We start from the raw sequence: 25,347 nt of genomic DNA, 5'->3' as shown, positions 1-25,347 counted from the left end.
AATGAAATGGTCTGAAACAACCACTGAGAGGTCACCTTTGGTGCTGAAAGGCCAGGAGGGGTGGGGGAATTCTGCTCCCAGCCCTTCCCCTCTTCTGAAGGGGCGGGAGCTCTGGGAACTGGGCTGGTTCCAAGGACCATTAAAGGGCCGGGAGGGGCCAAGGAGCTTCAAAGCTAAGGAAGCTATGCCAGTTTTCTTCCAAATCCCTTTAATGATGGGAAGTGTTTCTCTAAAGACTTCTGTCATCCAGAGAAGGGAGACTTTCCCCAGGCCAAGGGAGGATGGCACGTCTGCCCAGAGCCCAGGCTGAAATGGAAGGGAGAACAGTCAGGGTGCGAGGAAGAGGCAGCAGCTTGGGAACCGGGAGTCCCAAGGGATCTGCTTGGTCAGGTGAGATGCTGAGCTGTCCAGGCCTCAGTTTCCCCTTCTAGAAAACACCCCCCAGTGTTTGGCCATCAGGTTTTCCGAGCACTCTTCAATGCTACTTGCTCTGTGGTTACTGAGGAATCTCTGGAGGGAGGGTATGTCTTGAGGAGGGGAGGAAAATGAGGGAGGGAATGTGGGCAGCCCAACAAACTCCAGTTTAGGATTGTGATTCTTATAAATAAAACCAATTTCCTGTTGAGAGTGGAGAAAGGCAGCTTTGGTGGGAAAGAGAATGCCATCGGACATGTGAGGAATTTGTTTCTCAAGGACCTTTGTGTGAACGCGTCTCCAAAGCCTGGAGCCACTCTCTGAAATGCAGGATTATTCGCTTCCATTTGAGAGACAGATCCACTGAGGCCGAAAGAGATTAAGCAACAACTCAGCAAGTCACAACCAAGATAAGAGATCCCTGAGAAGTGAGTTTCTAAAGGGTAGATTCCTGTTCTAATAACAACAAGGGCTTATTTAGAAAGAAGTTCTAGGAGCAGTTTTCAGGCTCATTCCTTATCAGTGTCCTTTTAGCCAGGAAGGGATTAGCCACTCAGTGAAACTCTCCTCCGTCTTCAGGACCTGGCCCACATGCCTCCTCTTCCATGAAGCCTCCCCTGAGTTGCTCTGTGTTCCCTCACTATTTTAGGTGTAGCACATCGTTAAGTGCTCAAAAACTGTTGAATTAAAGTCACATTGTCTTATCATTATATGCCTCTGTGTCTGTCTCCCCTGAAGCCCCTTCAAGACAGGGGTATCTCTCTCCTCCAAGGATCCCTCCCCCTCAGCCCCTAGTGCACTGCCAGGCACATAGTAAGTGCCTGAGACAAGATGGGGGAATGAAGGAAGGAATGAATTGCAGGCAACAGGAGTGCCTCCTCTCTCAGGTTCCGGCCCTCAGGGGCAGCCCTGGGTCACAAAGGGAAATGAGGCATGATCTCAAAGCCAGATTCCGGAAGTGGAGATGCAAGCCAGCAGTGGCCACCCTTGGCTTTCCCGACTTGAGCCTTGTTTCTGTCTGTTCCAGCACAGGGGTGTTGCTGTCTGGTGGTACAGAGAAGGATGCTGCAGGTTTCTGCTTGTGAGTATGAGCCTGCCTGTGCCCTCCGCAGAAGCTCACCTGGCCTCCAGGGCTCCCGAGGGCACAGACTTGGCTCTGCCCATGCTCTGGACCGATGGCTGAGGGATCTCGTGGAGCTGGGCGCCAGCCTGGGCACTCCGGGGCTCAGGGTTCTAATCTGACCTTTGCCACTAACTCGCTGTGCGACCTTGGGCAAGTCAATTAATCTCTCTGGGCCTTGTCTCCTCACCTGTACGAGTGAGGATAATGATTACTAACTGCTGCTTGATGGAATAATTGTTAAGAGCTTCTGTGCTGTACTTGTAAGGGGCAATGTTGTATTAATTCAGGGAGCAAATACCCTGAAACCTCGGTGATGTCGTCCTGGCCCCACCAGTTCCTGCCTTCTTGGGGGTTGGGTGGTTCCTCACCGTTAATTTGGGCACCAGCTGTGCCCATCACATGCTTTGCGAAGCTGTTGGGAGCTCTGAGCTGGGGATGTTCAGCCTGTTCCCAGGCAGCCTAGCTTCTCAGAGCATCTACGTAATCCCCTTGAGGTCAGCTGGAAAGGAGCTGGGCAAGGAACTTCTTTGCTGTCTCAGTAAGTTTATATAGGAGAGACCCTTAAATTCTAACTAGAACTTCAAGCTCTTTACTAATTTTCTGTCACTTGGCTCTCACCTTCTCCCTAGTTGGTCTTAAAACAAACTAACGAAAAACTCCATTGAGAGGGAGTAGGGAGAACGTGTAGAAAATGTCGGAGCCTGCGTTACCCTGGACGTCGTGCTGCACTGGTGCAAAACCAGATGAGCCCAGCGTATTGTATTTTCACGTCCCGTCTCTCCGTGGGCCTTAAATTTCAGGGAGGAGCAGGGAGGGGCACCGACAGCAACAGAAGCCCTGCTCTGTTGTTTCCTAAACAGACCCCTGAGTTCTCCTCTCACTTCCTTGAACCCCTCCCAGGGATATCAAAGACAGCAGCAGGCCTGTTGAGTGTGGTGAGCTGTGCCCCAGCAAATTGGCCTTCTGCTCCTCATTAAATGGAGGAAGGATGGTTAGCTGTTAGCTCTGAGAGAGCAGCCTGCTTCTCCCAGAAGGAATCGGAGCGGGGCCATGTGCATTCCTGCCGGTGGAGGTGTCTTTCCCAAGGAGGGTGACTAACTGTCCCAGTTCGCCTGGGACTTTCCTGGTTTTGCCACTGAAAGTGCCCAGTCTCAGGAAATCCCTTAGTCCCGGGCAGACCCGAGATGGTGGGTCGCCTTGTTCCCAGGCCTCTCAGCTTTATTAAAAGCTAAATCAAACATGTGGTTGCTCCGTAGCAAAGACGAACTAGAGCCAGTTATTTTGTCTCTTTGACAAGAAAGCAGAAGCCCAAAGCTTAAAAACTAGCCGTTTGCAACTAACCACGAAGGATATCCACCAGTATCCTAGAGGAGAGAAGCCAGTCTTGAAAAGTCTGCAGTCACACTGCATGATTCCACTTATGTGACTTTCTGGAAAAGGCAAAACTGTCGGAAAGGGAAACAGGTCAGTAGCTACCAGGGCTGGGACAAGGGATTCACCACAAAGGAGCAGGAGGGAAATTTCTAGAATGATACAAATCTTCATTTTTTTTGCATCTTTATAGTGGTGGTGGTTACACAGTTCTAGAGCTGTACAGTCAACAGGGAAGCGTTTTTGGTTTTTTCTTTCTTTGTGTAAATTATACCTCCAGAAAGCTGACTTTAAAACAAACACTAGCCATTTGTGACACTGTGGTATAAGATGAAGCATCGATCAAGCATGTGGTTGGCCATCACAGGTTGTAAATAGCATCTGAGGTCTTGGTGTGGTCATGCCTGCAGCCACCTGGAGGTGCAGCAGAAGACAGTGAAGAATTTTGGTGCAAAACAAAATGACTATGGGACGGTATGCTAAACGCAAGAGACGTATCTGTGAGGCACAGACAGGGTGATGGTGGAAGCTCTCCCTCTATTTAGAGAAAAGGAAAAGCAGGTCTCCTAAAACCCAGGCAGCAGATGTGCCCAGGAGGGTCATGGAATATTGAAGCATTAGCTCTGGGTTCCCACCCTGGGAACTCTTCTGCTACACACACATGGATCTAATGTATTGACTTTGGCAGGCTTTATGCTGCAAGGTTTGTTTTTTTTTTTGTTTTGTTTTGTTTTTTTCACCAGTGAAGTTATTGAATTGGAATTGAGTCTGCACCATAATTATTTCCTGGCTGACCTCTTGATTTTGGCAATCCTGCATGTCTGTGCTAGCTAGGATTGATTTTGAGGGGGGGGAGAATGCATGATTTAGCAAAATAATGCACCTATTCCCATGTGAGGTAAGGGATCAGCCCTTTTGTTTCCAGGCAGAGAAAAGCCTTGTGATGTGCGAGCAGCAGCCCTTGCTCACCAGTCCAGGAGACGGGATGCAGAATCCCCCGTGAATGAGGACGTATCGTTCTGGTGGTCCTAATGGAATCTGAAGAGCTTAGTGGTTCCCATTTCCCAGAAACTCAATCCCTAAGTCAAACTGGCTTGTTCTTCAGGTGAACTGTGTTTGGCTCTATGACCCGGGTAGCCAACCGTGTGTCTTCTCGTCGTCGTTAAGTACAGTGGGTTGGAAGGCTGCAGAACTTTCATCCCTGAGGACCCTATGGGCCCAGATAACTTTCAGTCATGAACTACACAGGAGAATTTCACACATGCAACGCTTCTTAATCATAAATGTGTCCAGGACACTAGCTACCCACAGAGGCAGGTCCGTTCTACCTGTTCTTGGGGTATTCAGGAAGAATTGCTGAATAATAGCAGAATAATAATAGAATAATTGCAGTCCTTAGTCCCAATTTTCTCAACTGTGTTGGGGGACAGTGGTGGAGGGTGGGGTAGAGGCAGGGAATATTTTTTGTGCATATTTGCAGTGAATCTTCCCTGATGCAGGGTCAGGCCTGGCTTGTGGAGGGTCCACCTTGGAAGGGCCAGGTTTGGGGCAGCCCAAGGACCCACTTCTAGGTTGAGTACAAACAGTACTAGTTTGAATTCTAGTTTGAGGGCTGCAGAGGAGAAGCTGGGAGTGCATGGGTGGGGAAATTCCAGATACTTCCTTCCCCAGACTGCAAACGATTACCACCATCTCCCCAGGCTACCCTGGCCTACTGGCATTTTGGGGGGGTTCTGAGGGCTGTCAGCCTTCCTCTTAGACCAACAAGTGGGAATCCTGCCATTTCCTTCCATCCTCCACCCCCCTTTTTCTTCTTTCCCAGTTTTTACACAAGAGGATTTATTCATGTTAACTATATTCAAGTCCCCAGAAGGGGGGAGAAGAAAGATTGTGTTGAATGAGCTTATTGTTTGGAGATTTCACTGACTTATTTAATACCCACAATCCTAGAACATATTGAGCTGATTTACTGAAATTCAAATACGGGCCTTTGGGAAGGAACTCCGAGGGTGCTGGGTGTCCCTGATATCAGGGCTGGGACTTACTGGGTGGCAGGTCTGCTGGGGGCATCTTATCTTCATCTTCATGCTCTTGGGTCTCCTTGGGGGAAAAATACTCTCATTTACAATATCAGACTTCTTATGAGCCTGAGATGGTCACCAACCTACTGCCCTTTGCATCATCAGGCCTTTTGTGGCATCCCCTTCTAGCACTTTCTTTGAAGAAGTGAAGATGGACACCACCACTAGATACTTCCATGAACAGAGGCCCCTTGTGGCTTCTGCTTGGCACAAGTGGAAGGAAGTAAAGGGTGGTGATGTGGCAGAGCTTGGACAGAGGACAGACAACCTCACACCTGTTGCTCGAGTGCCTGATGCAGTGCGGCTGGTCCGTGACAGTCACGGCAGAGTTGGATGCATGTCTTCTAGCCTGATTTGGAGATGGGGTCTCTGTGGATGGTATTTCTGGAGTTGTGGCTGAGGATCATGGTGTGTTTGACGGTCCGGTGCCATCGTCTAGTGTGTGGTGACAGTTCCAGGTGTCTGAAGCCCTTGAGGCTCTCCTGAGAGAGCCACTGCCGGCTACCTGAGCTGGGGTGAGACTCAGTAATGTCCCAGGTGCCCTGAAACTTAGACTGTGGCAAAGCAGGTCAGGTTGATGACAAAACCAGCTCCGGCAAGTGTGAGTGTGTGTTAGGTGCTGCAAGACCCCTCCTGGGCGCACACAGGCTCACACCTGCTTCTGTACATTCAACGTCCTCTCTCTCTATTTTTCTCCCTCCCCCACCCTTGCTCTCTTCTTTCATTCCTTTATTCTCTTCTTCTTGACTTTCTCCCTTTTTTTTTCCTTTCTGTCAGTTCTGTTCAGGTCTCCTGTATTTTTAGAAAAAGGATCTTCCCCAGGAACCTAAGGTCAGAAAGACCCAGAAAGAGAGAGCCTCCCCTTGCCTCCAGGTCTCTGCTCTTATTTCTAGCAGCCAAGGCTAGAACTCCAGGCTTCCCCAGGAGGAGCTGATGACCTCAGAGGCAGGGTGGGAAATGGGGCATGCTCCCAGCCCAACGAGGAGCATCTCATTCCTTCCTGGAAGAGAAGGCCTGGGTGAAGTCTGTTCGGTGTAGCCCCTGCTGCTTCATCAGGCCCTAGAAAGTGTCACTCCATACTGCCTGCTGCAAAGACGGTCACCTTCCCCAACCCTCATGGTCCATGCTAACCATGAAAGCTTGCCAGCCGTCCCACCTGACCCAGGGCGGGTTAGTGTGACTAGTCACAGAGGCTGGGATGCCCAGGAGAGTTCTTGCCCTCTCTGCTGGTCCTTAAACAGCCCTGTGACCTGCTCACCTCCAAGGGGTGGAAGAAGTAGTCCCAGCCCTGGGTGGGGCTCCTTCTACTGCCATCCCAAGCTCCCTGGAAATCAGCATCAGAGGACGGCCTGGCATCTGCACAGGGGGAGCATGAGAACATCGCCACAGTTTGGATAAACATTCCAAACATGAAGGCTCAACATTGACTAAAATAATTTTTTCCCATTGACCTCCTGGCTTCCCCGTGGGCAAGTGTCCATCTCCCGCCCATCTGATGCTGGTTTGGTGCGTGTAACTGTAAACAGTTCAGGCTGGGGGCAAATCTCCGAGAGTTATGGGGTCCAGGTGTCGCTCCTGGCTCGCCACGCGCTGGTTCCCTTGAGAGTGGGAGAGGTCATTTTGTTCTCCAAGGGAGAATTTAGTCTGTTGCTTTTGAGATCAAATCCTTTGGAAGCATGACTGTCTCCCGTGCCCCTACCCCCCAGGTCTCCACTCACGACTGAAAGAGACTGGGGGAGGGGGCTCTAATTCATGAGTGAGTGGGGTTTTTGCTTCTCTGACCCCGAGGTAAGGGCCCCGAGTGCTCTCAAGTCTTCAGGGAGGCATCGACATGATGCTGTTGACTGAGGAGCAGACAGAGAAGCCTGCATTCTCTATGTGAGAATGTGGAGCCCACTCACCAGGGCAAGTGTCAGGTCAGTTTCAGCATCGTTTCTCAAGTACAGCTGGACGCCTGCCGCGGGCATGGCAGCCGGCAGGTGGGAGCCTCTTGTCCTAAGCAGGAGGCCTCTGAAGTGTGTAGGCAGCTTTGGGCCTTTGTTACCTCCCTGGCCCTAGCAATAGACTTGGAAGTCATCTCAGAGCGAAAGTGCTTGCAGGGATTGTGTTTGAAAATGCCTTTGGACAGTTGGGGGACATGGGGGGCACCGATGTCGGGGGTCTGGCTTCCCTCCTCTTTGCATCCTTGCAGCCCTTAACATACCTAGCGGGTGGGGCCCCAGTGAAGGGAAAGGAAGCTGATAAACTCATTCACTTCACAGACATTAGGCGTGATTGGGACTGTGTGTGTGTGTGTGTGTGTGTGTGTGTCTTGGAGAAGCGCTGTCAGCCACAATCAGCCCCATTTTCTTGAAATTTCCTAAAGCTATTTACCTAATGCCCTTAAAGGATAAGATTGGTGTCCTACAACAAGATTTATTTTTCTGCCCTGGGGAGATTGAGGCAGCTTGGGAGAGAGAAAGTGAGAATTCAGAGGACGTGTTCTGCTGGGATGGACTGACGCCCAGATCCCACACTTATCCATCAAGGCTCACTCAGCCTTGACATCTTGACCTCGACCCCCACCCCCCCAGCCCAAGCCTTCAACCCCTCACTGCATCCTGCACAGCCCTGCTCTGTACCTCCATCCTCGGCTGCCATGTGTCTGTGCATATGCATTTCTTCTCTGGCTGGAAAAAATAAGGCCAGTCACATAGATTGGAGCAAAATATTCTCTACAAATGGCTGTTTTTTTCTTTTCTTTCTCTTCTTTCTTAAAACATTACCATTACTGAGTGTGAAAATGGTTTAGATTCAGGAGGAAACAGCTGGCTGGCAGAGATCCTGGTGGGGTCTTGGGTAAGAGTCCGCTGTCACTAATGACTTTATTAGGTACATTTCCGGCACAAGCACACTTGGCAGTTGGGGAATTCTGTCGCTGAGAACTTTCACCGAAGGCAAGAGCAGTAGGCGGAGCAGCTTCCAGCTGAGGCCAGGAAGGAACGTCTTCGTTCAGGACAGTCCAGACCTGTCCAATGGGTGTCTCTTACCACCTTGGTAGTTTAACTCGGATGCTCATGAACCTTTTCTTTCTAGAATATTCTGTGGGTTTCTCTTAAACTTCAATACTTTGCTACGTACCTAAGGTGAGCCCAGATTTCTTAGGGTCCCTGAACCAGGCCCTCTACCTTGAGTGCAGGCAGTGGCTAAAGCAACTCTCCAGTGGCTGTGCGGAGAGCAGGGAGATGTGCTCTCCCGCGTCTGGCACTGGAAAAAATCCGAGCTCCTTCTGCAGTGGCCCATGCCTATTTGTCCAGCCCCTATGGCTATTTATCACTTTGTTCTGTGCCCCAGCCGTAGTGGATTCCTTGTGATTCCCCAAATTGGACTTTTGCAAATGCTGTTCCTTTGGCCTGGAATGTTCTCCACTCAGGGCTGCCTGCCAGGCTTATCTGTCAATGCTCACTCACCCTTAACCTTGACCCCCCTGAAGACTTTAACCCCTCACTGCACCTTGCATGACCCTCCATGGCCACGGTCATGTTACAGTTGATGGAAAGTCTATGTTCCCAGGAAGGTGAGAGTTCAAGGGTCAAAAGCCATTATTCCTCTTTGTGCTGTTTTCTGAGTTTGATTGCGTCCAAGTTAAGGGCTTCTGTTCATTAATGAGATTTCGGACAAAGGTAATAGGCAGCTGGCCGAAAGGAGAGAGAGATTTACACTGTCTAAAAGCTTCAGGGGATTAACATTTAGAATATTCAAGGACCTCTGGCAAATCAGCCAGAAAAAGGCAGAAATCTCAATAGAAAAGAAGGTGAGTAAAGGGTGTGAATGGGAGTTTACGGGTGAAGGAGCCTCCAGAATGGCGAGCACCTGAAGAAACGCTTGCTTGGGCTCCGTTAGTTTTCAGAGCCAAACCAGCCGGAGCAACCGCCCAGCAGGCTGGCGGAAGTGAGGGGCTGCAGGAGGCCAGGTGTGCTCAGAACACTCAGAACTTTCTGCATGGGTCCACTCCGGACAGGTTTGAAGATGATCTTTGCAGCGTTGTTTTCGGTGGTGGAGAGCGGGAGGTGGTCTTGGTGTCTAGGTGAACTATGACAGCAGGTGCACATTCTAGAAAATTTTGCAGCAGTGGAAGCAATGGATTAAATGTCTGTCCAGAAACATAGATGGCTCTTTAAGACGTAGTGCTGACTGAAAGGTAGGAAGCAGAAGGGCCCTTGAGACAATTGTATTTCAGGCCGTTAAAAATTCATAAGGCAGTACACATTGAGCAGGAACCCATAACAGAAAAAAAGTACGTAAAGGAGAGAACGTCATCTCTGTTGGTAGTGGGGGATGGGATATGGGCATGAAAGGGAATTTTTTTTTTTTAAATTAATTTAATTTTTGACTTCATTGGGTCTTTGTTGCTGTGCGTGGGTTTTCTCTAGTTGCTGAGAGTGGGGGCTACTCTTTGTTGCGGAGCACAGGCTCTAGGCGTGCGGGTTTCAGTAGTTGCGGCACGTGGGCTCAGTAGTTGTGGCTCGCGTGCTCTAGAGCACAGGCTCAGTAGTTGTGGCGCACGGGCTTAGTTGCTCCGCGGCATGTGGGATCTTCCCGGACCAGGGCTCGAACCCGTGTCCCCTGCATTGGCAGGCAGATTCTTAACCACTGCGCCACCAGGGAATCCCAGGAAAGTGGATTTGTAAGAGTTTGTTTATAGTCTGCTGCTGATGCCAGAAGCCTACAAATCTGACTTGAAATAGAACTGGTCATAGTGATGTCAACACCAGCAGTACATGCAGTGCGCGATGGAGAGGTGGGAGTCGGGTGGGCACTCATCTCCCTGCAGCCCCCGCCAGGGGGAAGAGTTAATGGGGAGGCCATTTTCTTTCTGTTAAGTGCTGGGCTGTCCAAGACCCTTTGCCAGTGAGGTTGTGATAATAGACCACCCTTACAATTCACACCAAAGTTAATGTGTTTTTCAGAGCTGTAGTGATGATTAGCAGCCTGCCGTGGTCAGGAGGGGAGGGGATGCTTGTAACCCACCCTTGGATGAGCCTGGGATGATAGAGCTGGCTTTTAAGAGTTGTGTTATTTTTCAGTCACCTCCAGCTACTCTGAGCACCAGGTGTCATCTTTGGGTTCAGATTGCTAATAAGTACGTACAGGTCACGGCCAAGGGCTGTGTCCAAAGGTTTATCAGATTGAGTCGAAGGCATTGGAATTGGATTTTTCCGGTACCTGATTGATTGGACACGAAGTTGCTAGACTCTGTACAGCAGTTCATTTTTGCTTCTCTCCACCCAGGAGATGGGAATATTCACTCAAAATCGGTGCATCCAAACGAGAGCAACTGCTTCTCCACAAACAGACCTGGGGTCTATTTAACCTGAACCGAGTTGGCCCCTGAAATTTTTTGTTCCACCTCTATTCCTACTTGCAATATACTTGTTTTCCTTTGTCTTTTTTTTTTTGGCGATACGCGGGCCTCTCACTGTTGTGGCCTCTCCCGTTGCGGAGCACAGTCTCCGGACTCGCAGGCTCAGCGGCCATGGCTCAGGGGCCCAGCCGCTCCGCGGCATGTGGGATCTTCCCAGACTGGGGCACAAACCCGCATCCCCTGCATCAGCAGGCGGACTCTCAACCACTGCGCCACTAGGGAAGCCCGTCCTTTGTCTTTTTTAAGTCTTTTTGAGATTCAAAGGTGTGTGTGGTAGAGCCATTTGGGCCGGGAAGACCACTGCCTGCTTCTGCTCTGCCCAATGTGTGCTCTGCGAGGCTGCCTGGGGTCTCGTGAGCGTGGGCAGAAGAGCTGACTCTTTCAGGTGTGGCTCAGCTGGGGGTGCGGAGCAGCAAATCCAGCTATGTGTAAAAGCCAGGAAATAAAGCTTAAGGTTTTCAGAAAATGGAAAAACCCCTGATTTTGGCTCTGCTGCTTTGATTGTTCTCCCACCATTCTTTCTCATGCACTGATGTCTTTTTCTTCTAGCTGTCCTTCATCTGACCTGTCCATTTACTGACCAAGTTCAGTTTCTGCCCTGCATTCCCCATTCCTAGCTCCACTGGAATGTGTATGCCTCAGTGTTGGAACAATGTAGATCTTCATTTCTGTTCTCCTAAGTGCAAGTGTCAGCCCCAGGGTCCTTTCCAGTTAGAAGGGTTTGTGGTTTTTTACTGAACTTGCTGATGTGTGTAAATAGCCCTTTGTAATGGCGAATTTCCAGGTGTTCACACCATAGGCGTTTTTTGAGCTTCATCGTGTGCCAGGTGTCGTCTGGGTGCTGAGATAAAGCTGGGCACGGTATTAATGGGTCTAATAAAGGATACTTTCAGATAGTAGTAAGTAACATGAAAAACAGTATATTTTTACCTCTTTATTGGAGTATAATTTCTTTACAATGGTTTGTTAGTTTCTGCTTTATAACAAAGTGAATCAGTTATACATATGTTCCCATATCTCTTCCCTCTTGCGTCTCCCTCCCTCCCACCCTCCCTATCCCACCCCTCCAGGCGGTCACAAAGCACCGAGCTGATCTCCCTGTGCTATGCGGCTGCTTCCCACTAGCTATCTGTTTTACGTTTGGTAGTGTATATATGTCCATGCCTCTCTCTCGCTTTGTCACAGCTTACCCTTCCCCCTTCCCATATCCTCAAGTCCATTCTCTAGTAGGTCTGTGTCTTTATTCCTGTCTTACCCCTAGGTTCTTCATGACATTTTTTTTCCCTTAAATTCCATATATATGTGTTAGCTTACGGTATTTGTCTTTCTCTTTCTGACTTACTTCACTCTGTAAGACAGACTCTAGGTCCATCCACCTCATTACAAATAGCTCAATTTCGTTTCTTTTTATGGCTGAGTAATATTCCCTTATATATATGTGCCACATCTTCTTTATCCATTCATCCGATGATGGACACTTAGGTTAAACCGTATGTTTTGAGAGTAATTGGCAGGGGGAAGGAACAGTCGCACTATCAGCCAGGGTGGTCACAGAGAGTCTCTCTGAGATGACGTTTGGGTTGAGATCTAAGTGAAGAGGAGGGACCTGCTGCATGGAGAACCAGGGTTGGGAGTTCCAGGCAGAGAAAGCAGCAGGTGCAAAGGTCCTGAGATCATCAAGAGCTTGAATGGTATGGATTTAGGGGCTGGGAGCTGGGAGCAGAGTCAGCAATGGGGACGGTGGTGAGAGATGAGGTGGGAGAGCCAAAAGCTTGGGTTGTATTCTTTTTTTTTTTTTAAGACTTTCAAAATATAGCATGTTTATTACAGTCAAAGCCAAAATTGGATCGTATTCTGAGAGCACTTTACAAGCAGTGGAATTGAGCTTCCCAGTCACCCACTGCCTCTTACAAATGGGTAGGTTACCACCAGTCTTTTATTCCACAGCAAAATTCTAAGCACATTCTGGAAGAATATTCTCCTTCATACTTCTCTGAAGAGGTTGAGGTGCTACAGGCCTGTTACAGTTTTCCGCACTTTACTGAAGGGGGTTCTGAGGGTGAGACTGGGCATGGAGAAAGCCCGCAGGTGCACAGCTCATTGGTGGCAGGTGTAGGACAGTTGCCTGAGATTCCCGAATGATGGTACTGCATCCTTCCCACCAGGCAAAGCCAGGGAAGGAAAGTAGCTCTTTGATCTCTGAACCATCTAACATCTCTGAATTACTTCTCCCTGTTAAGAGGCATTGAATGCTTTATTTCCCCACTGTGCAGGTTGCAGGGAATATAATAATGGTCGAAAATGTCAGGGTTTATGCCCACCTGGTTCACATCCAGCTTGGATACTTGCAACGTTGAGCAGTTACTTGCCCTCTCTGAGCCTCAGTGTCTTCATCTGAAAGGGGCTGATTACCCTCTTCCCTACAGGTTTGTAAGAACTGAGTGAAATCTCGTACTTCTCCACAGGTTCAGCACATGGTCAGAGCCCCAAGAGGCTAGTTACGGGCCGTAGGTTGTGGTGAAACAAGGTACTGCGCTGTATTTGCCATGGATCTGCCATGTTTCTTTCTTTTTTTAAAAAATAAATTTATTTATTGTATTATTTATTTATTATTTTTGGCTGTGTTGGGTCTTTGTTGCTGCGCGCGGGGGCTTTCTCTAGTTGCGGTGAATGGGGGCGACTCTTCTTTGTGGTGCACCAGCTTCTCATTGCGTTGGTTTCTCTTGTGCAGCACATGCTCTACGTGCATGGGCTTCAGTAGTTGTGGCACACAGGCTCAGTAGTTGTGGCTCATGGATTCAGTAGTTGTGGCTCACGGGCTGTAGAGCGCAGGCTCAGTCATTGTGGCACACGGGCTTAGTTGCTCCACGGCATGTGGGATCTTCCCGGACCAGGGCTCGAACCCGTGTCCCCTGCATTGGCAGGCAGATTCTCAACCACTGCGCCACCAGGGAAGCCCCTGCCATGCTTATTTCTGATGCCTAAAACCTTTGCTTTCAGTAGTGTGGCCATTAAGGCTGTGTGAGGGAGGGGCAAGCTGACTGTTTCCTGCTTCTGAACCCGTTAGGATGAGAACACTGTGCCTCGTTAGTCCTCTGTCACCCCAGCCTCAGTTTTCTCCATCTATAATAATCATCGCTCTACTCCTGTCCCAGGCTTGTTGGGAAGATGAATGAAAACCATGCATGAAAGTGTCCTGAAAACTGAAAAGCACCGAACATGTATGGAAGGTGGTTATTTCAGTGCTGGGCTGGGATTTGCATAGCAGGCAAACGGCAGTTGTGGTGCTTCCTTAGGCATTGCTACTGTTCCTGACTAGTTCTCAGCTCTCCCCAGAAGGTGGGCTTTCTGGGTCCTTGTGGGAACGTGTTTGAGATTGGCTGCTGAGACGGGCAATTAGATGCAGGATCACAGTCAGCAGTGAGGTCTCAGTAAGAGATTCGGGCAGGCTGGTGAAGTTCATTTCAGTCCCACAGGCAGTGGACGCTTCCGTGCCAAGTGCCCATCTACAAGATGAGGAGAGTGATAAGCCCCCTGTAGTCACGGGACCGGTGCCCACATGGCCTGGTTACCAGTTGCAGCCCCACGAGAACATCTGCTCAGAGCCACGTTGCTGCGGGTATATTTTGCTTGCTTATCCCAGGTTGCTGCTCCCCGGCCTGGCAGTGGGGTCCCGCTGGGCCCAGGGAGGCCCTGGCCTCCTGGCAGCTGCTCCCTGGGACACATGCACTGGACCTCTCGTGACTTCCAGCACTGCCTCTCTCTGGGGGGGTTGCCCCCCACCCATCAACCCTGACTTTCTTCATCTTCCCTGCTCTGCAGATGCTGCCGCCTTCTCCATATTAAGTGGAGCATCAGGAGTGATTATAGCGATTATGAAAAAATAATACCAATATCTTCTACTGCTTATTTCAGTGTATGTTCCATTTTTGACTTTCGTGAGTATCCCAGTGAGATGTGTCAGAAATCTTAAGATAGCTGTTTTCTCCACGGGGTAACTGAGGGCCTGAGCCTTTAAACTTAACTCACACAGCTACCGACTAGGAAGCTGTTTCTACCAGAAGGCGAGTTTTCAGACTCTCGGCCGAGTGTAAGTCAGTCTCGCTGCCCACATCTGGTATTGGCTGTGTTCACAGGCTCAGCAGAGGCCTCTCTCCCCTGGCATTTTGCTCTCACCCTCTCATTTAATCCCTACATCCTCCTGGGGGGAGTGGTGGTGAGCCCCTCGCATCCCTCCTCTCCCCCTCCACCAGGTACCTGTAGCCTCCCTGGGGGAGCTGCATACCTGAGAGGATTCTGATAGGAAAAGCATCTTAGAATCTTTCAGTGACATTCTTGTCATTGCTTTGCTGTGGGAGAAGTCCCCTGGAATGCAGAGGCTTGTTCCCCTGAGTTGGGCTGAGCTGAGAGTGTTAATAAAAGGCTTCCCAGAGCTTTTCCATTGGACACTTTCATCTTATTCTAGGCCTGCTGAATCGGGGGCTGGGCATGGGGGCAGGGAGGCGGGGATCCAGCAGTAAACATTACTATCCTTATTCTGTGGATGGAGGAAATTGAAGCCAGCCGTTGAGGCCAGAGGCAGCCCAAGCAAAAGCTCACAGCCAATCTGGAAGGGTCCAAACCCAGCTCCGTCGGACCCTACAGCACATTCCGCTGCTTGGTGTAGCCTGATCGAGCTCAACATGATCTCCATCCTCAAATGACTTCAAACCTGATCGACAGCCACGTTTGAATCTTATGTTAAACGGGGTGTTGCGTCTCCCAGCTGCAGTCCGCCATCTTGGTGTATCCCTTTGGGATGAGGATTCCCCAGCATTGCTCACAGCTGAGGCTTGGCTGTCTCTGAGGAGAGAGCCCTGGCTGACGAAGCAGCCTTTCCTGAGAGCAGGCTTCTCTGTGTGCCTGGCTTCCGGGTGTCCTGTCTGCCTGTTGCATCCTCAGCTGGCCTGGCCAGACCTGCGCTTCTGTTCTTTATGACAGGGAACGACATCCCATCCCTCCTCCCTTCCCACTTACACCCACCTCATCACCACCCCTGCCTCTGGAAGCTTCCATTGACCACATCTGGCTCCAGATGCTCAGGCTCCACGTGGGATCCAGTCAGCACTTCCCTGGGCTGGCGTGGGTGGGTCTCTGTTCCTCGTATCCCTGCCTTGTCCCCATGGCTAGTTTTATAGCCCCTAAAACGGACAGCAGAATGTTTGGCACATAAGCGGGCATTTGCTTTGTTCCTGGTGATTCCCAGGAGTTTCAGTCCAGTTTCCCATCTGCCTCTCTCAGCCAGCCTTCAGGAGTCCCTGCTGAGTGTGTGGACCCAGCACTGCTGTGGGCACGTGGAGGGTCGGGAGAGGCAAGGCCTGATCCCTGGCCAGAGGGCACGGCTCGCGTGACCCAGCCGCTTCTCCCCGTGGGCCTGGAGGCAGGTGTGTGTGCAGTGTGTGCGGGAGGCCTTGTTTGCTCATGTGCTCCCATGATGCCTTGCATGCTGTATGATTAGTGGGGTGGCCGTGGATTCTGACAGGTAAGGGGGAAGGTGAGCATTGCCCCCATTTCTTATAATTTGGAAGAAGAAAAGGTAAGTGAGGATATTCTCATTTGGGAAAATAAATCTCGCTGCAGGCAACATTCAGCCACACACCCTTTGAGCCCAACAGCTGTCTCTCATTTGTTGGCAAATGTTCCCGGTGATGAATGTCCTCCATCCACGCTCACAGCCGTCCCTAAATGGAGGCTTTGGACAAGTGTGGGGGGAACAATGGCCCTTCTCAGAGAGCCCTCGGCAGACGCTCCCAGTGAAGTTGGTTCATCACTTGGAACTGGGTCAAGACCACAGACAAGATGCCATTGATTCAGCAAGGAGGGCTCCAAACAGCCGTGAAAATGGAGGGGCTGGAGGCAGCAAGAAACAGAGAAAAGGGTGGGATTGATGGCTGCTGAGAAAGGTTCCAAATAATCAGAGTGAATGATTCCACCTCTCAAATGCTGCCCTCTAGAAGGTGACTTATGGGATGATGGCCCTCCCCCTTGATACATTTGCAAAGCCCACTGCAGTTCTTAAAGGATCATAGGGTTTTGGAGGGTCTAGTCCTTCTAGGGCAGAGCATGTTTCTCTAGAGGGACTGAGGCTAAGAGAGATGAAGGGCTAGAGCCCTTGAACTTGACCCTGGTTCCTCCCCTGAATCTGTCTGCTTCTTTCCTCCTGTAACCAGATCAGAAGGGATGATGGAGAAAGAGAAGATGAGGTGGAGAGTTAGGAAGAGCCAGTGAGAACTTCTGGCCTTGGGCTGAGAGTAGGTATCTCAGTGCTTCTAGCCTCAGGCTGGGTGTCCACAAGACCCCCTTCCACCAAGTTCTGTGCTTGTTTCTCCACTGACTTTCCAGGACAAAAGTTCAGCTTTCCAAGCTTAAGATAAAAGGGCCCAACTGGGCAAGCTCAGTTTTTCTTTTTGTTGTTTTCTTTATGACAGGGAGTTACTTTAAATAATTTAAAATAGTGTAAACAACAGCTACACATTTCAAACTGTTATTTCATTCTTTAAGGAGTTCAATGTAGTAATTTTATGGGGTTTTTTATGGCAAAAGTCATACCTGCTTATTATTAAATATGCATATGTAGCAGAAATTTATAATGTGAAAATCCCTAGAATTCCACCCTCAGTGATAATCTGTCAAGGATATATTTGAGCACATATTTTTCTTCCTCTCTACAATAATCCTAACTGTCCCTTCCTTCCTTCCTTTCTTTCCTTTCCTCCCACCCTCCCTCCATTTCCCCTCCCCTCATCTCTGTCCTTTTTTCTCTCCTTCTTTCCAACCCCCATGGCATAGTTTTAAAAAGCAAAAGGGTACAGTAAAAAGTAAACCTCCCTTGTACCCCTGTTCACTCACATTGCCTTGCTGGAAGCAAGCACTACCCCAGTTTTATAGATCCTTCAAAACAAAAAAAAGATGCATATTAAGCAGCCATGTAGGTATAATGTCCCCATTTCCCCCAAATGGAGCATACCCACTGTTTACCTTCTTATTTGAGTTAAGGATGTTTCTTGGAGTTCATTCCTGATAGATCTTCTGATTTCTTTGTAATGCTGCTGTGTATTTCCTTCATGTGGAAATCACATGATTTCTATCATTGTTGAGCATTTAAGTTTTTCCCAATCCTTTGCCATAACAAACAATGCCACCATGAATTTCCTTGCATGCAGGTCATTTCACACACATGAAGGATCTCATCTCAGGATAGAAACTCATGAGCAGAATTGCTGGGTTGAAGGACATATGCATTTACCATTTTATTAGATAAATGCTCTCCTGGGAAGTTGTGTCCTTTTTACTCTCATCAGTAAAGTGTCAGAGTATCTGTTTTCCTACACCCTCATCAATATATTATACTTTTTCATCTTTGCCTATCAGAGTGGCCAAAGGCATCTCTATATGGTTTCTCTCTTTTATTATAAGGAAAGTTGAACATCTTTTCATATGTTTAAAAGCCATTTGTGTGTGTGTGTACTCATTTTCTTCTTGGGTTGTTGGTCTTTTAAAATTAATTTTGTTGGCACTTTTTATATCATAAGGAAATTAACCCTTTGGATATGAGCTGCAAAATTGTACCCCTACCCCTGCTGCCCAGTTTCTTGTCTTTTGACTTGTTTTTATGTTTATTTTTCTAAACTAGAATTTTTTCTGTATGTGTGTGGTCAAATTTATCTCCTTTTATAGCTCTGGGTTTTGCTGGTACTTAGAAAGTCTTTCCATAAAATTCTACTTAAAAAATCTTTTTCTTTTTTTTTCTTAACAGCCTTATCAAGATATCATTTGCATACCATACAATTTACCATTTAAAGTGTACAATTGAGTGGGGTTTTTTTAATATTCACAGACATATGCAACCATCATCACAGTCAATCTTAGAACATTTCATCACCTCAAAAAAAAAAGACCCCTTACCCTTTGGCTGTCACCCCCTTATCCTCCATTCTCTCCTTCCCCCTGTCCCTAAGCAACTACTAATCTACTTTCCTAGTCTGGACTCTCATATGAATAGAATCACATAATATGCAGACTCTTGTGATTGGCTTCTTTAACTTGGCATAATATTTTCAAGGTTCAATCCAAGTTGTAGCACGTTATCAGTACTTCATTCCTTTTTATGACCAAATAATATTCCATTGCATGTCTGTGTATAGATACAACACACCTGGTTTATCCATTCATCCATTGATGAACATTTGTGTTGTTCCCACTTTTTGGCTCTTGTGAATAATGTTCCTATAAGTATTTGTATATAAGTTTTTATGATACATTTTTGTTTATCTTGGGTATATACCTAGGAGTAGAATTTCTGGGTTATGTGGTAACTTTATGTTTAATCATTTGAGAAACTGCCAGACTGTTTTTCAAAGTGACTATAACATTTTACATTCTCACCAGCCATGCATTCTTCTAGAACTTCTGTGATCTTATTTTTCATGTTTTAAGCTTTTGAACAATCTGAAATTCTTCACAAGGTATGACATAGGGGTCTAAATGTATGTTTTTCCAGATGGCTACCCTGTTGTACCAACAGTGTTTTTCAGTAATCTTTCTTTCTCAATGTCTTTATCATAAACTAAATCACTGTATATACTAGGGCCTATTCTGTACACTCTAGTCTTTTCCGTTGATTTGTTTGTCCATTCACATGTCATTGCCACACTGCTTTAATTTTTGTAGCTTTGTAACATGTTCCTTCACTCTTAATTTTTAAAACACCCACTCATCACAAGCATTTATTAAACCCTTATCTATATATAGTGCAGAGTCAGAGATTGACATATCCAATATTGTTCCTGCCACCTAGAAGCTCGTAGTAAATAAGAGTTCTCATTGCCATGCCTCTAACAAATGTGTTACGTGAATTATCTTATCTCACCTTAGAATTCTATAAGGGTACCTAGAGCTTTGCATTCCCATTGTAGATGTGAGACAGGTAACCTTGAGACAGAAAGAAGACAAGACACCTACAGTATTGTCTTCAAAGAGTTCTGGGTCAGGTGCTCTTGGGTGCCTTGTCAATGGAGAGACTGTCCAGGGCAGTGTGGTGTGAATTCACTCAGGGTCTTCCCTGGAGCCAGTGTCTGCTCCCTCATCATGGAATGATCAGGGTGAGTGAGCCTTTTGAGGAGAGCCCCACACTTTGGAATGGAAGCCTCTTGGATGTAAACCCTGTCATACCCCAGAACTAAATTGAGACTCCAGACAGTAGGGAAATGAGGTTGGACTTCATTCCCTTCCCAGATTGTGTGACTCAAGATCCCTGCCAGGGATGGAGTTTTTGTTTTGTTCCCCCTCCCTGCCCCCCACCCTTGCAAAAGGGTAGCAAAAGTATTTGCCACATAAAACATACAAGCCCCATAAAGTCCCAATCAATGAAATCATCTCTTCCCAGGCAGACTCGCTCTCCTGACCTTGGCTGATTTCCACTCTCCGGGGGGTATTAAGGCAAGGGAACTGATTGACTCAAGGAAAAGACCTACTTAATTTTCACTTCCTCAGCCTTCATCAAACACTCGGGGTTCGGGGGTTATGGGATTAAGAGAGTATCTCATGACCGCCCTGGAAGCATTCACTTGTAGGAATGTGGGGTAAACCCATGCAGAACAAGAAATCTCAAAAGGATTTTGCCTGGAAGTGGCAGTAAAAATGCAATCCAAGTTGCCTCAATATTTCAGAACTTCCACTGAAGGAACAAATGTCTGTCTGTATCTTCATCTGTCTTCCTATCACCCCCTAAAGACGTTTGTTTTATGGGAAAATTTTCCCAAAGTTTTAACTATTCCACTGGGTTGTAGATGACTTGTCCTTTGTTTTTTATTGTGGAAAAATAGGATATTTAGGCTAGGCCAGTGTGACCTGGTTTTGAAGATCCTTGTTTTGCTGACTTAGTGTCAGACATCACCATTGCAGAGGAGCTGGTACAGGGGGCGTATGTATCACTGGCATAGCTGGTGTAGCCCCTTCTCCATCTGGTGCATGTCTTCGCCCAGGCCAAGCCAGGGGCAGGTGCTTCCTCAAGGTTGGTGGGTCTGGGGCTCACTGGCCCAGACCCTCTTAGTGATGACCAGTGATGTATTCTCTGTCTTCCATGGTGGCCAGAACATCCCTGTAGACCTGGAGGCCAAGCTTCTTCCTCCATGAGTTTTCTTTGAGAACTTCTTGGACTGTGGTGTCTTGGGAAGCTGGGAAGTGGGGGTCATTACTTCTCTTCCAGGCCCTTAACTTTGGTCTTTTGGGGCTAATTTAATTTCAGGTACCATTTGAGAAGCGGGGATCTCTGACAATCTGGAAGATGGTACATTTGCAGGAAAAGCAAAATAACACTGCTTTATGGAGAAAGACTCTGCCTTTCTCATGTAGAAATTGTAGTTCATCATATTAGACGATATTTACATTCTGAATCTCCTGGCGTCTAGGGATAATGAAGACAATGACAGTACTTTTAATATTTCTTCATAGAAAGCTTCTCAGGTTGTCCTGGTAAGCTCCGATTTTAGTGTGTGTTCCACTTTTGTTTTAGCCTTTTCTGTGTTCCATCCAGGTGTCTACAATGTTATTGACTGGTGGGGATTAATAAAGTAAAGGTTTAAGCTTCAGTAGTAATGAGATGGTTTTGTACCCAATTGACTGAAAATTCCAGTCAATTTCCTGTGTCAATACACAGCTAGTGCTTATTTTAGAAACATGTTTAGCATTCAAACAAGAAAGAATCGCTTGTCTTGTGAATTCCATGAGTCATGTAAAGAAGAATGCTCCTTCATGTTCTTTGCCAGCAGGCAATCCCTGAGCAGGTGGTGAGACACCTGGTGATTTGTATGCTCATTCTGAAGGTCCTTTCCCTTGACTTGGGCTCTGATTCTGCTGTGACAGAACCTCCTTGCCTGAGATGCTTCCTGGCAAATAGGGACAAAGCACATGGGAGGTGTGGCACCAGCGAAGACCCAGAAGACCATGATTCAGTTTCCTGGGAAGCAACTTCTGAGAAATGTGGCAGAAAACACATCTGAGCCCTTACAGACTTTTCCAGACATGGGGAGGATTCTCAGTGTCCCTTTGAAATGGAGCCACCTGTGTGATGCTCTCTCCTTAAGCCTCTCAGGCCAATAGGTACTCCTTTCTCTGGGCTCCCCTCACCCTTGGCTTACCACTGTCTTGCTGGATTGAAGCGAAGGCATTTGAGGGTAGAAATGCATCTTACTCATTTTTGTGTCTAGAAGAGTGTAAGGGCTCAAAAAATAATTATTGAATTATTATATCATCACACGGGGGAAAACCAGTAACCATTCTCTTCCGTTAGCTGCTATTTTGCCAAGAACTTGGTTCTGTAGACAGCATTGACCATGGATGTAAAAGTTGTACTCCCTTGATTATTACACTTGTCGTATGGTCCAGTGTCTGTGGTACAGCAGACGGTCCACGAATGTTCGTGTCCTGCACATTCGCCACCCACGCACTATACCTTGATGGGCAGAGTGATGGCTTCCTTTCAAGAAGCACAACTGTCCTTGGCTGGACTTCATCCAGAGTCATCGAGTTTGCAAATCATACTTTGTGCCACATTTGATCCTTACTTTGAGACTGGCTTCTCTAAAGAGTCGTAGAAAAGGAATATCTCCGCTGGGCTTTTCAGATAATCTGGTAAAATATTCCGTGTACTGAGCTTGTGTGATAACTCTTCGTGTGCTAGTCAAGATGAAGTTCGCGGCATCTCACGTTTGGTTGTTCAGAGGTGCTCTTTCGCTTAGGAAGCCAGGGTTAGGAGGGAGGGGGGTGAGTGTGAATTAGTAAACTGTGGGCCAAAGGAGACATTTTCTATGTGTATTATGACCTTGACTTGTATAACGTCCCTAGAGATGCTTGAAAGCACCCAGCAGAGCACCCTTCTCCTTCCTGGCCTTCGGGAAGGCAGGTGAAGGCTGTGCTGGGCTTCTTCCGCCATTCCTTTCCCGTTCCTGCTGGCTCACGTCTCTGTGGGTGGTGACTTCTAGGGAGGCGTGAAAGCTCCAATGGTTTCTCAGGCTCTGGCCGATTCTGCCTGGGTGGTCTTTTATTCTTCCCATGTTTCTCTATTCTTACGTCTTCAGTATTTCTATCCCTTGGATAGGGTTGAAGTCGTTGCGTGTGTGTTTTAACTGAGTGTTGACAGTGCTGGTTAGAACACATTCATCAACTCCATTATCAGGGTCTGAATTTGCAGTGTTGTTTCAGCCCCTGTGATTGTTTCATTTTTTTTCTTTCTTTTTCTTTTTTTTGGCCGCGCCGTGCAGCGTGTGGGATCTTAGCTCCCAGACCAGGGGTGGAAACTGTGCCCCCTTCAGTGGAAGTGTGGAGTCCTAACCACTAGACGGCCAGGGAAGTCCCCACTGTGATTGTTTCAGAATGCTCTTCCTTGCAGTTTTTGAGATAGGTAATTGCTGTAATCCTCTTGCAAGAGGAGCAGTGATTGTACAGGTTCTTTAGTTCCGAGTAAGGGAAACTGAATACCCACCCCCACGTTAGGAGAAGTTGTATTTATAGGCTCCAGTAAAGACTGCTTACATGCTAGTCACATGCTACCATAGCAGCAGCGTTGGTGTCAGAGTTTAGTTCTATTATTTAACTGTTATTTATTCCTTCTCTTCTCCTCTTAGTTGAAAGTCCTTAAATGTAGATAACATTTCAGACTTCTTTGTATTGAACTCACACCCCGTACCCCACCTCCACCAGACCCAAGTACAAGGCCTGGTTCATAGCTGATGCTCCGTATATTTTGGTTTATGTCACACGTCAGAGTGCTTATAAATAAACACGATCCTTCCTCTGGAATTTCTCACAATCTCTCGAACAAACTTTAGTGTGTGCGGTTCCTTTAAGAGACTGACTTTTGTGGGGGAGGGATAGGAAGGAACAGTATCACTGACCACGTACTCTGTTGTTGTCCCAAATCCAATTTAAAATTGTTAATATTTGTTCCCGATTAGACTCTCATGGAACGGAAATAAGAGATCAGAAAATTGAAGTCATCTTTTTTGTACTGGCCAGTGGCCTTCAAGCTAAGAAAGGTTTTTACAGATGAACATTTGCAATCAATCTGGTGAAAGGGAACACTAACTTGGAACCCCCAATAAGCGAACTATCCCCCCATAGAAAGATTTTCCTTTGCGTTGGACCCGTATTATAAAACATTGTACTCAATTGTGACATTTTGAATTTTGTCAATAGAAAGTTGGTAGAAATTTGTGATTTCTCTTGTTATAGTAGTACCTACATGATATCCTTGATTTTTACCTAGTGGCCTGCTCTAGAATGAGGGAACCAGGGCAAATAGTAAATATTTCAGGATTTGTGGCCATGTGGTCTCTGTGGCAGTGACTGAACTCTGCCGTTGTAATGTGTAAGCAGCCCTAGACTGTAAACAAATGGGCGTGGCTGAGTTCCAACAAAACCTTATTTACGGACCCTGAAACTTGAATTTCATGTCATTTTCATGTGTTACAAGATATTCTTCTTTGGATTTTCTTTCAACCATTGAAAAACATAAAAACCTATCCTAGCATGAGGGCTGTACAGAAAGAGGTGGCGGGTTCCATCTGGCCCGTGGGCCGTCCTTTGCTTACCCCTGTTCTAGAGGATGAGGCAGTAACCCCCCTAATGCCTTAGTGACTAGGTTAGCTCACTGGTGAACCTGAAATAATACTAGACTAGGTAATGTCTGGTCTAGGGACAGACTCCCTTCTCACCACTGCCACGAGGGAAGCTCTCCCACAGGCCACTCCTCGGCTGCGAGGGATCGAACATCCCGCACCCACCGTCCCACAGACCTAGTTCTCTAAAATCTGTCTAGGAAAGAGTTTCTTCAGGATGCAACATCAGTCCTGGGCCCCTTCCAGCTCCTAGTTGGAAGGTTTTTCCAAGGATGGAGAAGCTGAAACAGCTGCATGATTTTTTTTTTTTCTTCTAGAATCATCCAGCAGGGGGGTGAGTTCAGGACTCTGGCAGCTCCTGTGTAAATGCTGAGCAGCTAAAGACAAATCTGGAGCAAACCCTGCTGCTCCGCAACCAGCAAGAACGGCCTCCCAGAACCAGGGCTTGCAGCATCTGCCTTTATTCTGAGGCCAAGGTTGGGGAAGGGGAGCCTCGTGGAGAGTCTTCCGAGACCCATAGGGCTTTCCGTCCCTCAGCTGGGTGTCTGTGAAGACCCTCCTGGCCAGCTGCACATCTGCAGCTCCTTACATGAGCCCTCATCCTCGTTGGCAGGCCTGTGGCCCCGGGCATGATGGTCCTGTGTCAGAGGGTTAGCCAGCTGTACTGTTTGTCTCACGGAGAGAGTTTCCAGGAACACTTTTTCCCTTTCTGCTTGAATGACCAAGTTTCAGAAAAATCCAATGATACGGTGCAGGCGTTTCAAATCTGTAACTTGAGCTGGGATGTTTAGGGTAACGTTGCCTAGGAGATTTAAGGGGTGGGCATGTCAAGGTCTGTGAAATACCCAAATAACTGACAAAGTGTCCTCCCCAGCCTGGAATGCTGAAGCCACAGCCTGAGGAGTGAGAGGGGATTGGGTGTGTAGAGCTTGTGAGACGGTTTTAATCGGTGGGATTGTGGTGTTTTTCTCTTTGACGCCACACGGAAGCCCAGCGAGGGGCTTTGCATCTTCTCCAAACACTAGGCAGGGGTGGTCCTGGGGTCCCAGTCAGTGTTCTGTCCACTGTGAACCCAGGTCTTGCTGATTTTACCAGCAGAGAAGGGGCAAGATTACCTTGCTGCCTGGCCTTGGGAGAAGGGCGGGGGGGGGGGGGGCGGGGGGGGGGGCGGGGGCGGGGGTGGTGCATTGGCAGGTAATCATGGTGACAGAGGCCTGGGGACTTGCAAGACAGAGACCAGGGAGTGGAGACAGAGCTCTGGGGGCCTGGCCTTTATCTTCCCAGTCCCTGTTCTCTCTG

General features: G+C 47.9%; 1 protein-coding gene across 9 annotated transcripts in view; it reads left to right on the top strand.

Moving 5' to 3' along the window:
- AFAP1L2 (actin filament associated protein 1 like 2) overlaps positions 1-25,347 on the top strand; it is a 99,152-nt gene that overhangs the window by 4,306 nt on the left and 69,499 nt on the right. For 5 of the 9 annotated variants that reach the window (XM_049697040.1, XM_049697042.1, XM_049697048.1 and 2 more), the window contains exon 2: positions 1,442-1,495. The exons of the other annotated variants lie outside the window; for them this stretch is intronic. In XM_049697040.1, the coding sequence (XP_049552997.1) occupies positions 1,442-1,495 (54 nt within the window). The remainder of the gene's footprint in view (positions 1-1,441; positions 1,496-25,347) is intronic. 9 annotated transcript variants of the gene reach the window in all.

The sequence above is a fragment of the Orcinus orca genome, chromosome 14, assembly GCF_937001465.1.
Source record: "Orcinus orca chromosome 14, mOrcOrc1.1, whole genome shotgun sequence".
NCBI lineage: Eukaryota > Metazoa > Chordata > Mammalia > Artiodactyla > Delphinidae > Orcinus > Orcinus orca.
The sequence above is the reverse complement of the archived record's forward strand: the minus strand, read 5'-3'. Positions and strand labels throughout refer to the sequence as shown.